General features: G+C 53.9%; 1 protein-coding gene and 1 non-coding gene across 4 annotated transcripts in view; both read left to right on the forward strand.

The window, feature by feature from the left end:
- slc16a13 (solute carrier family 16 member 13) overlaps positions 1-13315 on the forward strand; it is a 23372-nt gene extending 10057 nt beyond the window's left edge. For all 3 annotated transcript variants that reach the window (XM_070863207.1, XM_070863208.1, XM_070863209.1), the window contains 4 exons: positions 1152-1372; positions 3826-3969; positions 7146-7913; positions 11123-13315. In XM_070863207.1, the coding sequence (XP_070719308.1) occupies positions 1168-1372; positions 3826-3969; positions 7146-7913; positions 11123-11481 (1476 nt within the window). In that variant the 5' untranslated portion in view covers positions 1152-1167 and the 3' untranslated portion in view covers positions 11482-13315. The remainder of the gene's footprint in view (positions 1-1151; positions 1373-3825; positions 3970-7145; positions 7914-11122) is intronic.
- Positions 1690-1882, forward strand: LOC139233240 (U2 spliceosomal RNA). The gene has a single exon (XR_011588165.1). It is a non-coding gene; the product is annotated as a U2 spliceosomal RNA (small nuclear RNA).
- Positions 13316-13641: the final 326 nt, after the last annotated feature.

Below are 13641 nucleotides of genomic sequence, written 5' to 3' on the forward strand. Positions count from 1 at the left end.
GTAATCTCTCCTTATGCAGCTCAGTGTCTAATTTGTTATCCTATAATACTCCTGTGAAGCGCCTTGGGAATTTTCACTGCATTAAAGGCGCTATATAAATATAGGTTGTTGTTAATAGAGGTGTTCAAAATGAAGGAGGATTTTGATGGAGTAAATAAGGAGAGACTGTTCCCGGGGCAGGAGGGTGGGTAACCAGAGGGACACAGATTGACGATAATCGGCGATGGAACCAGAGGGGGAGATGGGGAGAATGTGTTTACGCAGCGAGTTGTTGTGATCGGGAACGCGCTGCCTGAAAGGGCGGTGGGAGCAGATTCAATAGTAACTTTCAAACCGGGAATTGGATCAATACTTGACGGGGAAACATTCACCGGGCTGTGGGGTAAGAGCAGGGGGGAGTGGGGCTGATTGGTTCGCTCGCTCACAGAGCCGGCACAGGCTCGATGGGCCCAATGGTTCTATGGTGTCGATGACGATTTGAAGGTAAGTTTGAGGGGAGGGGGCGAGAATTGTCCTCGACGCCCTTCCATTCGGGCAAGGGAACGTTAGTCCAACTTCCTGCTCCTGAGCCCCTGTCCACTAACTCCTGCAGGAGAGTGTTTGGATTTGAGGGGAGGAGGGGATGGCTGCTCTCGGGGCATGGGTGGAGAGTGGATATTGGGGAGTGCCTGTGGAACCCAGCCAGGAGGCAGCTCGGCGAGAGTGGGGGGGGGGGTTGTGGGGCCGGGGGAGGGGGGAAAGAGAAAGGTCCCCGTTGCTGAATTCTATTTCTACGAGCTGTGGCCTTGCGGAGGACTCGTGGTCTCTGGCCTGGGGCCAGGGCTGCCTCGGTCGGTGCCAGTCCAACAGTTAACAGTCTCAGTCTTCTGCTTATCCGGCTGGATACAAGACTAGCTGTTCCCACCGTCAGGAGGCGGGGAGGGGGATTGGGGGGGGGGTCCCATGGTGTGGGGGATGGGCGTGGGAGAGTTGAGCAGGGGGTCCCATGGAGCGGGGGATGGTGGGGGGCGGGGGGGGGGTTTGAGTGGGGGGTCCCATGGAGTGGGGGATGTGAGTTGGGGGGGTCCCATGGAGCGGGGGATGGGGGGGGGTGTTGGTCAACAGCAGGGAACAGAGCCAATGTTCCCTCTGATTGTTTTTGTTTGTAACAGGTGAAAGGTCACCAAGATGGCGGTCAGGATCGCGGGCGAGGCGCCTGACGGGGGCTGGGGATGGATGATCGTGCTGGCCGCCTTCATCCAGTCGGCCCTGGTCTTTGGGGTCATCCGCTCCTTTGGTGTCTTCTTCGTGGCGTTCGTGGACTACTTCTCGGAAGCCTCGAGCACCGTGTCGTGGATCACCTCAATGGCCGTCGCAGTGCAGCAGTTTTCCAGTGAGTGCCGCGGGGGGTGGGGGCGGGGGGGCGGGGGGGCCTGTTGTGATTGGATCACTGCCCTTTCACCAGCAACGCAGTGTGTGCGCGCGACAGCATATGTTCCGGGTAACCCACTCACTAACTGTACAGAGTCACTGTTTATTCAGGGTAAGGGTCACTCACTGTAACTGTACAGAGTCACTGTTTATTCGGGGTAAGGGTCACTCACTGTAACTGTACAGAGTCACTGTTTATTCAGGGTAAGGGTCACTCACTGTAACTGTACAGAGTCACTGTTTATTCAGGGTAAGGGTCACTCACTGTAACTGTACAGAGTCACTGTTTCGGCCTTTTGGCTAAGATCATGCGTAACTGACCTGACCAGCCACCATGACCTCCGGGTGGTTTCTCCCTGGTCAGGAAGGTATATGCTTGCTTTTTTGGAAACAGGAGGTGGGTGGGGTGGCTTGACCCATCCACCTCCACGGAGGTGTGTGGGGTGGCTTGACCCATCCACCTCCATGGCACGAACCTGGTATTGCAGTACTTCCAGGAACGGTGCAGTGGCTCTAGGCCTTTTGGCTAAGAGCATTGGCGCAGAGTGATCCTTGGCATATGCAAGGTGACCTCTGGCGTTTGTGATTTGGCAAAGAATTGGAACGATTGGCTATGAAATTATTTAAAAAAAAACTGTACAGAGTCACTGTTTATTCAGGGTAAGAGTCACTCACTGTAACTGTACAGAGTCACTGTTTATTCAGGGTAAGGGTCACTCACTAACTGTACAGAGTCACTGTTTATTCAGGGTAAGGGTCACTCACTAACTGTACAGAGTCACTGTTTATTCAGGGTAAGGGTCACTTACTAACTGTACAGAGTCACTGTTTATTCGGGGTAAGGGTCACTCACTGTAACTGTACAGAGTCACTGTTTATTCAGGGTAAGGGTCACTCACTGTAACTGTACAGAGTGACTGTTTATTCAGGGTAAGGGTCACTCACTGTAACTGTACAGAGTGACTGTTTATTCAGGGTAAGGGTCACTCACTGTAACTGTACAGATTTGTTTATTCAGGGTAAGGGTCACTCACTAACTGTACAGATTTGTTTATTCAGGGTAAGGGTTGGTTGTGCAATAGATTAGGGCCCCTATTTTCCCCAGCATTGTGGCGCCCGTCGATTTTTCTGGCATGGATGGGCAGTTCGAAGTTTCCCCAATGCTTGGGCTCCGGTGCCGACTATCAGCGCCAGAATTTTTGGCGCCATATATTCTGGTGTACGTTAAAGTGATTATGTGCCCTTTCTGGTCATTAAGGCCATTTTCCCCACCACCGTTTTTTAAAAAACCGCCCACAGAGACATTGAAGACCGTTTGTAAAAACCCTCCCTTCACTTTTTATGGAGTGCGCTGACCCACTCCAATCCCTGGCCGAAGGTTCTCCGCGCTTTTCGGAGCAAATAACTGGAGGTTAAAAGTAAACCAGCTGGAATAAAACTCGCTGTTCAGCCTCTTCCATGGGTGAGAAAACTGCAGGCAAACTTAAAACCCAATCTTCCCGATCAGCCTTTTCCCTTGAAGTTCCAACTCTATCCACAATTGCCAAAGATACTTCCGGGCATATCACAAAAAGTGCAGAGTGGCCTCTTCTCCCAAACTGCAGGCAAAGCACCTTATCAAGAAGAGCCGTCAGAAAACATTCAGGGTAGCCTTTTCCTTTGGAGAGAACCTTTCCAACGCAGCTGACCTGACTTGCTGCTATCCCTGGCCGCTGGTCCTTCATGTGTGCAGAAATGTTTTTCTTTTTTTAGGCGGCGCATGCGCAGTGAAATATTTTTGAAGAGGCGCATGCGCAGTGAAATATTTTTGAAGAGGCGCATGCGCAGTGAAATATTTTTGAAGAGGCGCATGCGCAGTGAAATATTTTTGAAGAGGCGCATGCGCAGTGAAATATTTTTGAAGAGGCGCATGCGCAGTGAAATATTTTTGAAGAGGCGCATGCGCAGTGAAATATTTTTGAAGAGGCGCATGCGCAGTGAAATATTTTTGAAGAGGCGCATGCGCAGTGAAATATTTTTGAAGAGGCGCATGCGCAGTGAAATATTTTTGAAGAGGCGCATGCGCAGTGAAATATTTTTGAAGAGGCGCATGCGCAGTGAAATATTTTTGAAGAGGCGCATGCGCAGTGAATTTTCGGCGCACGCTGTAAGCTTTCACCCCCCCCCCTCCCCCCCAAAATGGACTCTGGTAGCGCAGCGCTAAAAATAGCTTCCAGTTCGGGGAAACTGACGGTTTTTTTTTGCTGCTAACTGTGGTGCGAAAAATGTACGTAAAGGTAAATGAATGCCAGAAATCTTTATTGGGGGAAAATAGGGGCCTAGCAAAGCACTGCAATGCTGGAATCGGGGCTGCTGGAGATAGCGAGTTGGATTCAGCCCTGAGAAATAACTCTTGCTGTGTTTTTTTCCTTCCAGGTCCCATTGCCAGTGCCCTCAGCAACTATTTTGGAGCTCGGGCTGTGGTGATGCTGGGCGGTTTCATTGCCAGCGTGGGGCTGGTGTTTGCTTGCTTAGCCTCCACGCTGGCTCATCTCTACCTCTCCATCGGACTTCTCTCAGGTGAGGTGGAAACAGGCGCTATCAGAGAGTGCTTTCCTGGAATGGGGAAGACAGCGGGCAATTGGGAACAGGCGGCATGTGGATAGGTACTAGGTCATTGAGCACCGCTCGGAAGTGAAGCACAAAACCACGCGGCCTTACAGAAATCACAGCAGAGGAGGAGGCCATTCAGCCCATTCTACTGGCGGTAGCTCTTCAACTACAACATGGGAACCTGGAGAATCTCGAACCAGGGGTCACAGTCTCAGGATAAGGGGCGGCCAATTAGGACTGAGATGAGGAGGAATGTTTTCACTGAGGGTGGTGAATCTCTGGAATTCTCTGCCCCAGAGGGCTGTGGAGGCTCAGTTGTTGAGTATATATTCAAGGCTGAGATCGATAGATTTATGGACTCTCGGGGAATCGAGTGATCGGGCGGGAAAGTGGAGTTGAGGTCGCAGATCAGCCGTGATCTCATTGAATGGCAGAGCACGCTCGAGGGGCCGAATGGCCGACTCCTAATTCTTATGTTCTTGTGTTATGGTCACATGAACAGGAGGAGACCATTCAGCTCCTCAAACTTGTTCCGCCATTCGGTGAGATCACGGCTGATCTGCAACCTAACTCCACCCACCTGCCTTTGCCCCATATCCCTTAACACTTTTGGTTAACAAAAAGCTACCGATCTCAGATTTAAAATTAACAATTGACCCAGCATCAATGACGTTTGGGGGAAACAGAGTCCCAAACTTCTACTGCCCTCTGTGTAGAAGTGTTAACTAATTTTATTCCTGAAAGGTCTGGCTCTAATTTTTAGACTCTGCCTGTTATGTATGTAAACTTTACCAATGTGCAAGACTTGCCACCAGGGGGTGCACCTGTGAGGGACCCAAGGGTCACCTGTGCACCCTGGGTAAGCAGGTATAAAAGGCAGTCTGCCATATTGCCTCCTCACTCGAGTTACATTAAAGAGACCAAGGTTACAACAGTTTGAGCTTACAGCATACAGTCTTGTGGCGTTATTCTGAACATAACAATGCCCCCTAGTCCTAGAATCCCCAACCAGCAGGAATCGTTTCTAAGGGGAACTGATAAGGTAGATAATGTCTTGACAACTTCAATCAAATCATCCCTTAGTCTTTTAACTTTCAGGAAATGTATTCCTATCCCTTTCCCAGAAAGTTGCTGGTGTGTGCTGCATTAGCTGGGACACAGTTGGGCAATTGGAAACATCATCTCTCTGTCTACCCGATCGAACCGCTTCCTAATTTTGAAGACCTCTCTCTGGTTACTCCTCAGCCTTCTCCTTTCTAGAGAAAAATGCCTCAGCCTGTTCAACCTTTTCCGATGGCTGGGGAAATCTCTCGGTTCTGGTCTGACCTTACCACAAAAAAACTGCCAGCATTTGGCGCCAATGTATAAAAGCAGAAGTGGTTCAGTAGCAGGAGGGAGCAGTGGAGGATCTACGAAAGATTTGAAGGTTTCAATTTCTTCTAAAATGATCTTTAGTACAGAAATTTAGCACCGATTCTAATAAAAGGTCGATGCTCTCAATACATAGCTGGTAGTAGCAGTTTGACTTCTGTCACTGCTGTTCCATGATTTATAGCCATACGGAATGCTTGCTTTTATTAGCCGAGGCATAGAATACAAGAGCAAGGAGGTTATGCTCGAACTGTATAAAACACTGGTTAGGCCACAGCTGGAGTACTGCGTGCAGTTCTGGTCACCGCATTACAGGAAGGATGTGATTTCACTGGAGAGGGTGCAGAGGAGATTTACCAGGATGTTGCCAGGACTGGAGAATTGTAGCTATGAGGAAAGATTGGATAGGCTGGGGCTGTTTTCTTTGGAACGGAGAAGGCTGAGGGGAGACCTGATTGAGGTGTATAAAATTGAGGGGCCTGGATAGAGTGGATAGGAAGGACCTACTTCCCTTAGCAGAGGGGTCAACATTCGGGGGGGGGGCATAGATTTTAAGTAATTGGCAAGAGATTTGAGGGGAAATTCCTTCAGCCAGAGGGTGGTGAGGGTCTGGGGAGGAACTCACTGCCTGAAAAGGTGGTAGAGACAGAAACCCTCACCACATTTAAACAGTACTTGGATGTGCACCTGGAGTGCCGTAACCCACAGGGCTACGGACCGAGAGCTGGAAAGTGGGATTAGGCTGGGTGGCTCTTGGTCGGCCACGATGGGCCAAATGGCCTCATTGCAGGCTGTAAATTTCTATGATTCTGAACTGTTAAAGATCCCTGCATTAAATTTCATCTGCCATGTGTCTGCCCATGTCACCAGCCTGTCTACGTACTCCTGAAGTCCATCACTAGTTACTGCATTTCCGAGTTTCGTGTCATCTGCAAACTACTCTGTAGACCCAAGTCCAGGTCATTAATATACATCAAAAGGAGCAGTGGTCCCTGTACCCACCCCCTGGGGAACACCACTGCAAACATTCCCTCCAGTCTGAAATACAACCATTCCCCAATACTCTGCTGTCTGTCCGTTGGCCAATGTTGTATCCACACTGCCAGTGTCCCTTCAGTTTTGCCAACAAGTCTATTATGTGGCCCCTTAATCAAACGACTTTTGAAAGTCCAAATACACATCGACTGCATCAACCCCCTCCATTACTTCATCAAAGAACTCGAGCAAGTTTGCCAACCACGATTTGCCTTGAACTAATCCGTGTTGGCTATCACTTATTAACCCATGTTCTTCCAACTAACAATTCATTTTGTCCTGGATTATGGTCACTGGAAGTTCCCCCACCACTGACATTCGGCTGACTGCCCTGTAATTGCCAAATGTATCTTTTTTTGAACATGGGTGTAACATTTGCAATCTTCCACTTCTCTGGCACCACCCCTGTATCTAAGGACGGTTGGAAGAGTGTGGTCAGAGCCTCTGCAATTTCCACCCTTTCCTCCCTCGGCGGCGCTCCTCCGGCAGTGCGGCGCTCCCTCGGCGCTGCACTTGGGCGTCGGCCTAGATTTTTTTTTTTTGTGCTCCAGTCCCTGTTGTGGGTCTTGAACCCACAACCTTCTGACTTGGAGGCGAGAGTGCTGCCCACTGAGCCACAGCTGACCCGTGGAGCGTCCTGCGGTGGTGAAACGCGCTGTGTATCAATGCAGGTCTTATTGGGGTTGAGTTGTGCTGAAGTGCCTGTGTGTAAACCCTGTGTCCTGTTGTTTTGGCAGGCTTTGGCTGGGCGCTGGTCTTCACCCCGACAGTGGCAGCGGTGAGCCGCTACTTCACCAAGCGGCGGACTCTGGCGATGGGACTGGCGTTCACCGGGGTCGGCATTTCCTCCTTCGCCTTTTGCCCGCTCTTCCAGTACCTGCTGGACGAGTACACGTGGCGGGGAGCGCTGCTGATCATCGCGGGGATGATGCTCAACCTGATGGTGTGCGGGGCGCTGATCCGGCCCCTGACCCTGAGGGAGGACCTGGCGGCGTCGCCGGGGGAGGGCCACTCCCGGTGCGGCGCCTTCTTGGACCTGCTGGACCTGCCCCTGCTCCAGCACCGACCATTCCTCACCTTCGTGCTGGCCATCACCCTCATCAACACTGGCTACTTCGTGCCCTATGTCCACCTTGTGGCCCACGCCCGCTCCGCCGGCTTCGACGAGTACCAGGCGGCCTTCCTGATGTCGGCGGCCGCCGTCACCGACCTGGTGGCCCGCCTCCTCTCCGGCTGGTTCGCCGACCTCCGCCGGGTGAGGCTCGTCCACCTGCTGGCCTTCTGGACCTCGCTCACCGGCCTCAGCCTGGTGGCCATTCCCTTCGGCCACACCTACCCCGCCCTGATGTCGGTCGCCATCGCCTACGGCTTCTTCTCCGGCGCCCTGACGCCCGTGGTCTTCTCCCTGCTGCCCGAGATCGTGGGGATCGGCAGGATCTACGGAGCGCTGGGACTGTTGCAGATGCTGGAGAGCGTGGGGGGCCTGCTGGGAGCGCCCATGTCAGGTATGGCCAATTCTCTCTCCCCCCCCCCCCCCCCCCCCCCCACAACCCGGGCTTCGGGAGCTTCTCTTCGGAGCTGTAACAACAACTTATATTTATAGAGCGCCTTTAACGATCTTCGATGCTGGGGATGTTGGCCTGGTCGAGGACGCTAACGTTGGTGCGTCTGTCCTCCCGGGGGATTTGTAGGATCTTGCGGAGGCATCGGTGGTGGTATTTCTCCTGCCCCCAGAGCTGGCAAGATAGGAGTCCTGATCTCGCGTGAATTGAGGTGAAACATGAACAGCATTATATAAGATAAGAATCAGGAGCAGGAGTAGGCCGTTCGGCCCCTCGAGCCTGCTCCGCCATTTAATGCAATCGTGGCTGATCTGATCATGGACTCAGCTCCACTTCCCCGCCCCCTCCCCATAACCCTTTATCGTTTAAGAAACTGTCTATCTCTGTCTTAAATATATTCAATGTCCCAGCTTCCACAGCTCTCTGAGGCAGCGAATTCCACAGATTTACAACCCTCTGAGAGAAGAAATTCCTCCTCATCTCAGTTTTAAATGGGCAGCCCCTTATTCTAAGACCATGCCCCCTAGTTCTAGTCTCCCCCATCAGTGGAAACATCCTCTCTGCATCCACCTTGTCAAGCCCCCTCATAATCTTATACGTTTCAATAAGATCACCTCTCATTCTTCTGAATTCCAATGAGTAGAGGCCCAACCTACTCAACCTTTCCTCATAAGTCAAACTCCCTCATCTCCGGAATCAACCGAGTGAACCTTCTCTGAACTGCCTCCAAAGTATATCCTTTTCGTAAATATGGAAACCAAAACTGCACGCAGTATTCCAGGTGTGGCCTCACCAATACCCTGTATAACTGCAGGGTATGGGTGGGGAGGAGGGTTGTGGGGCTGGAAGAGATTAGAGAGATAGGGATGGGGGGAGAGGCCATGGAGGGATTTGAAAATAAGGATGAGAATTTTTTGTCGCGGCATTGCATAACCAGAAGCCAATGTAACTCGGCGAGCACAGGGGGTGATGGGTGAGTGGGACTTGGTGCGAGTTAGGACACGGGGGCAGCGAGCACAGGGGGTGATGGGTGAGTGGGACTTGGTGCGAGTTAGGACACGGGTCAGCGAGCACAGGGGGTGATGGGTGAGTGGGACTCGGTGCGAGTTAGGACATGGGGCAGCGAGCACAGGGGGTGATGGGTGAGCGGGACTCGGTGCGAGTTAGGACACGGGTCAGCGAGCACAGCGGGTGATGGGTGAGCGGAACTCGGTGCGAGTTAGGACATGGGGCAGCGGGTGATGGGTGAGCGGGACTCGGTGCGAGTTAGGACACGGGGGCAGCGAGCACAGGGGGTGATGGGTGAGTGGGACTTGGTGCGAGTTAGGACATGGGTCAGCGAGCACAGGGGGTGATGGGTGAGTGGGACTCGGTGCGAGTTAGGACATGGGGCAGCGAGCACAGGGGGTGATGGGTGAGCGGGACTCGGTGCGAGTTAGGACACGGGTCAGCGAGCACAGCGGGTGATGGGTGAGCGGAACTCGGTGCGAGTTAGGACATGGGGCAGCGGGTGATGGGTGAGCGGGACTCGGTGCGAGTTAGGACACGGGGCAGCGAGCACAGGGGGTGATGGGTGAGCGGGACTTGGTGCGAGTTAGGACATGGGGCAGCGAGCACAGCGGGTGATGGGTGAGCGGGACTCGGTGCGAGTTAGGACATGGGGCAGCGAGCACAGGGGGTGATGGGTGAGCGGGGCTCGGTGCGAGTTAGGACATGGGGCAGCGAGCACAGCGGGTGATGGGTGAGCGGGACTCAGTGCGAGTTAGGACACGGGGCAGCGAGCACGGGGTGATGGGTGAGCGGGACTCGGTGCGAGTTAGGACATGGGGCAGCGAGCACAGGGGGTGATGGGTGAGCGGGACTCGGTGCGAGTTAGGACATGGGGCAGCGAGCACAGGGGTGATGGGTGAGTGGGACTCGGTGTGAGTTAGGACATGGGGCAGCGAGCACAGGGGGTGATGGGTGAGTGGGACTCGGTGCGAGTTAGGACACGGGGCAGCGAGCACAGGGGCTGATGGAAGAGCGGGACTCGGTGCAGCCGAGTTTTGATCACCAAAACCAGGTACAGGAGTTGTGTGTGGCACGGGTATCAAGGGATGGCGAGCAAAGGCGGGTTACGGTCACAAGTTAGCCCTGATCTGATTGGATGGTGGAGCAGGCTCGAGGGGCCGAATGGCCGCCTCCTGCTCCTAATGAGGAGGCCCTAAGGCCCCTCGAGCCTGCTGTGCCGTTTAATTAGATCAGGGCTGAACTGCAAGTCAACTCCATTTATTCCTTCCTTGCTCCACAGCCCTTGAAGCCCTTACCCAGTTTTAAAAAAACCTTTCCATCTTTGTCTTGAAAGCTCCAATTAACCCCCAGCCTCAACAACCCTTTGGGGGAGAGAGTTCCACATTTCCACTCCCCTTTGTGTGAAGAAGTGCTCCCTGACATCAGTCTGTGCAACCTGCCCTTGTAATTTAACCCTTTCAGCCACAGTCATCATAGGCAGTCCCTCAGAGTCGAGGAAGACTCGCTTCCACTCAAAGTGAGTCCTTCGGTGGCTGAACAGTCCAATACGAGAGTCACAGTCCCTGTCACAGGTGGGACAGATAGACGTTGAGGGAAGGGGAGGGTGGGACTGGTTTGCCGCACGCTCCTTCCGCTGCCTGCGCTTGGTTTCTGCACGCTCTCCCTGATGCACTTCCTCCACTTAGGGCGGACTGGTCTTTGGCCAGGGACCTCCCAGGTGTTGGTGGGGATGTTGCACTTTATCAGGGAGGCTTTGAGGGTGGTCCCTTGTAACGTTTCCTCTGCCCACTTTTGGCTTGTTTGCCGTGAAGGAGTTCCGAGTAGAGCGCTTGCTTTGGGAGTCTCGTGTCTGGGGGATATGCGGACAATGTGGCCCTGCCCAGCGGAGCTGGTCGAGTGTGGTCAGTGCTTCGATGCTGGGGATGTTGGGCCTGGTCGAGGACGCTAACGTTGGTGCGTCTGTCCTCCCGGGGGATTTGTAGGACCCAGCGGAGACATCGTTGGTGGTGTCTCTCCGGCGACTTGAGGTGTCTGCTGTACACGGTCCACGTCTCTGAGCCATGTACAGTAGGACACCAAGTCACCGGTGCCCGAGGCAGATGTGCACTGATCTAACCCTTTCGTGTCGTTTCACTCCCCAGGCTGGCTGCACGACGCGACTGGCAATTATACGGCTTCGTTCGTGGTGGCGGGCGTCTTCCTGCTGCTGGGGAGCCTGGTCCTCTTTGCTCTCCCCAACGCCTGGTCCTGCTCCCTGCACCTGCCTGCCAGCCAGTCCCGGACGCAGGAGGCGGCGGAGGAACGCAAGCTCATGGCCGTCACCAAGGGGTCCGGTTTGGAGCTGCCGAGCCCCCCCACCGAGCCCGGCGCGTTGTCTCAGCCAACGCAGAGATTGCCCGAGCGTAGGGACGACCCGGATGCTGACGGCGGGAGTATCAGGGTGATGCCGAAATCGAGCTCGCTCCCCAACTCGAACCACGCCGCTGTGGCTGCCGATTGAGGCGGGACTTACGGCAAACAGTCTATTTAAACGGAGCCGCCGCCAACTACCACAAAAAACCGAGCCCGTGGCCAAAACTACAGCCAAGTCTCCCAATAAAAGCAGGCTTATTTCTCCCCACGGTACATCATCAGCGTAGGCAATTGCTCGGGGGTTGGGGATGACAAACTTCCACACTAAAAATGGGTACTCGGGTGACTGACTGAACTCATTTTAAGCGGTGGAAGATGCCTGTGCGTGGATTTTTTTTTTTTTTTTAAACGTGGGATAGCCCGTTGCACACCAGCCCCCACACGGGCTTGACGGAGCGAGGTCTGGGTCTTGTGGCAAGGGGGCGGGGCGGGGAGGGGGAAGTGAGTTACAGAATACACAATGATGTGCGTAAATCGATCCCACGTGCGATCTCCGGGGGAGGTGTGCCGAGGGGAGTAACCCCGGTCGTCTTCATTCTGGCCGGGACTTGCGGCGTTACGATCGGCCGCCAATGAAAAATGACCGACTCTTTCTCCCTCACCCCTCTTCTCGTGCCTTTTCTCTTCCCCCCCCCCCCCCCCTCCCCCCCAAAGCAACATCTCTTGTCAATCGCACGGGGCTGTGTTTGAGCGATGCCTTGGCTTTTATCGAGGGACGGTGTTAAGTGGCCCGGGCAGCCCACGGCCTGTCTGTGTGAGTCAGCTGGTCTCGGCCCACTCAGTGGGGCGTGTGTAGACCCCCCCCCCCCCAAGATCCCACCTCCCACCCACCCCACACTAGCAGCAGCCTTTGATGTAAATGCTGCTGGTTGGGTGTGTTTGAGCAGTGTAGTGTTGCCAAGCAATGACCTCCTGCCCCAAGGCCATGCCATGTTACCTCCTGCGCGTTCCACTCCCAGTTTGTGTTCAGGAATGTGCTTCAATGCCTGTGCTCTTCGAGAAACAGGACAGTCCACCCCTTTTTTTTTTTTATTGCTGTCATTCAGCTAAACCACCGCCCCCGCCCCTTGGCTCTCCCGACGACGATATCTCTTTGCTCGGGGAGGGGGGGCTCCCCCGAGCTAAGACACCAGCCGACACTGCCAACCCGTGCCAGAGTCTGCTGAACATCACCCTCCCCTCCCTCTCCCAGTCACAGAGAAACCATGAAATAACAATGCAGAAACTGGAATCTGGGAATCTCCTTTCGTTTTAATCCAAAGGTCCATTTTTTTTTTTCCTCGCTATTTTGACCCGCGCGCTCGTTCAAGACCAGAGATGTGAATTTGGGCGTCTAACATAATAGGAGCAGGAGCAGGCCATACGGCCCCTCGAGCCTGCTCCGCCATTTAATACGATCATGGCTGATCTGATCATGGACTCGGCTCCACTTCCCCGCCCGCTCCCCTTATCCCCTTGTCGTTTAAGAAACTCTCTCTCTATCAGTCTTAAATTTATTCAATGTTCCGGCTTCCACAGCTCTCCGAGGCAGAAAATTCCACAGATTTACAACCCTCGGAGAAGAAATTCCTCCTCATCTCCGGAGAGAGCGGGCATGACGGCTGGAGATGAGACCTTGCTTCCTGGGACCTCACCAGTGTTCAGGTTCTCTCTCTCTCTCTCTCTCTCTCTCTCTCTCTCACACTCCAGACTGCCGCTGGCTTTGTGCATTGGAACTCCGGAGTCGGGTTGAACTGTGACTTGGGCGGAGGGGGAGGGGGAGGGGGGGGATGGAGCTGATTTCAAAAGGGGCTTTTAGGTGGCCCCTCACAGTGCACTCTCAGGAATTTCCCCTGCTCCTGACCACCTCCCCCAAAAAATCCTGCCAGTTTGTTGCTGCATTTCACCAAAACTGAGAATGTTGAAAGAATTAAAAGAATGTTTGAATAGACTCGTCTCTCTCTCTCTCTCTCTCTCTCTGTTGAAACTTGGGCTGCTGCCACCCAACAAGGCCCCGGGTCTGACCGGGTCAGTTCGTCGAGGCCAGGGTGCCTCAATTGATCCTGGCGCAGCCGGGCCATGGGAAGAACAACCAGAGCTCCTGGCCGCTGCCCAGAGACGTGAAGACTGGCTACTTGGGTGAGGTTGCTGTCAGGGAGCTGTCCTGTGCCCCTGGGGTTCAAGTACAGGACCGGCGCGATCGAATCGAATGGCGGGATAGGCACGAGGGGCTGAACGGCCTCCCCCACTCCAGCGATGTGAGCACATA

Source organism: Pristiophorus japonicus, chromosome 20 (assembly GCF_044704955.1).
Source record: "Pristiophorus japonicus isolate sPriJap1 chromosome 20, sPriJap1.hap1, whole genome shotgun sequence".
Lineage (NCBI taxonomy): Eukaryota > Metazoa > Chordata > Chondrichthyes > Pristiophoridae > Pristiophorus > Pristiophorus japonicus.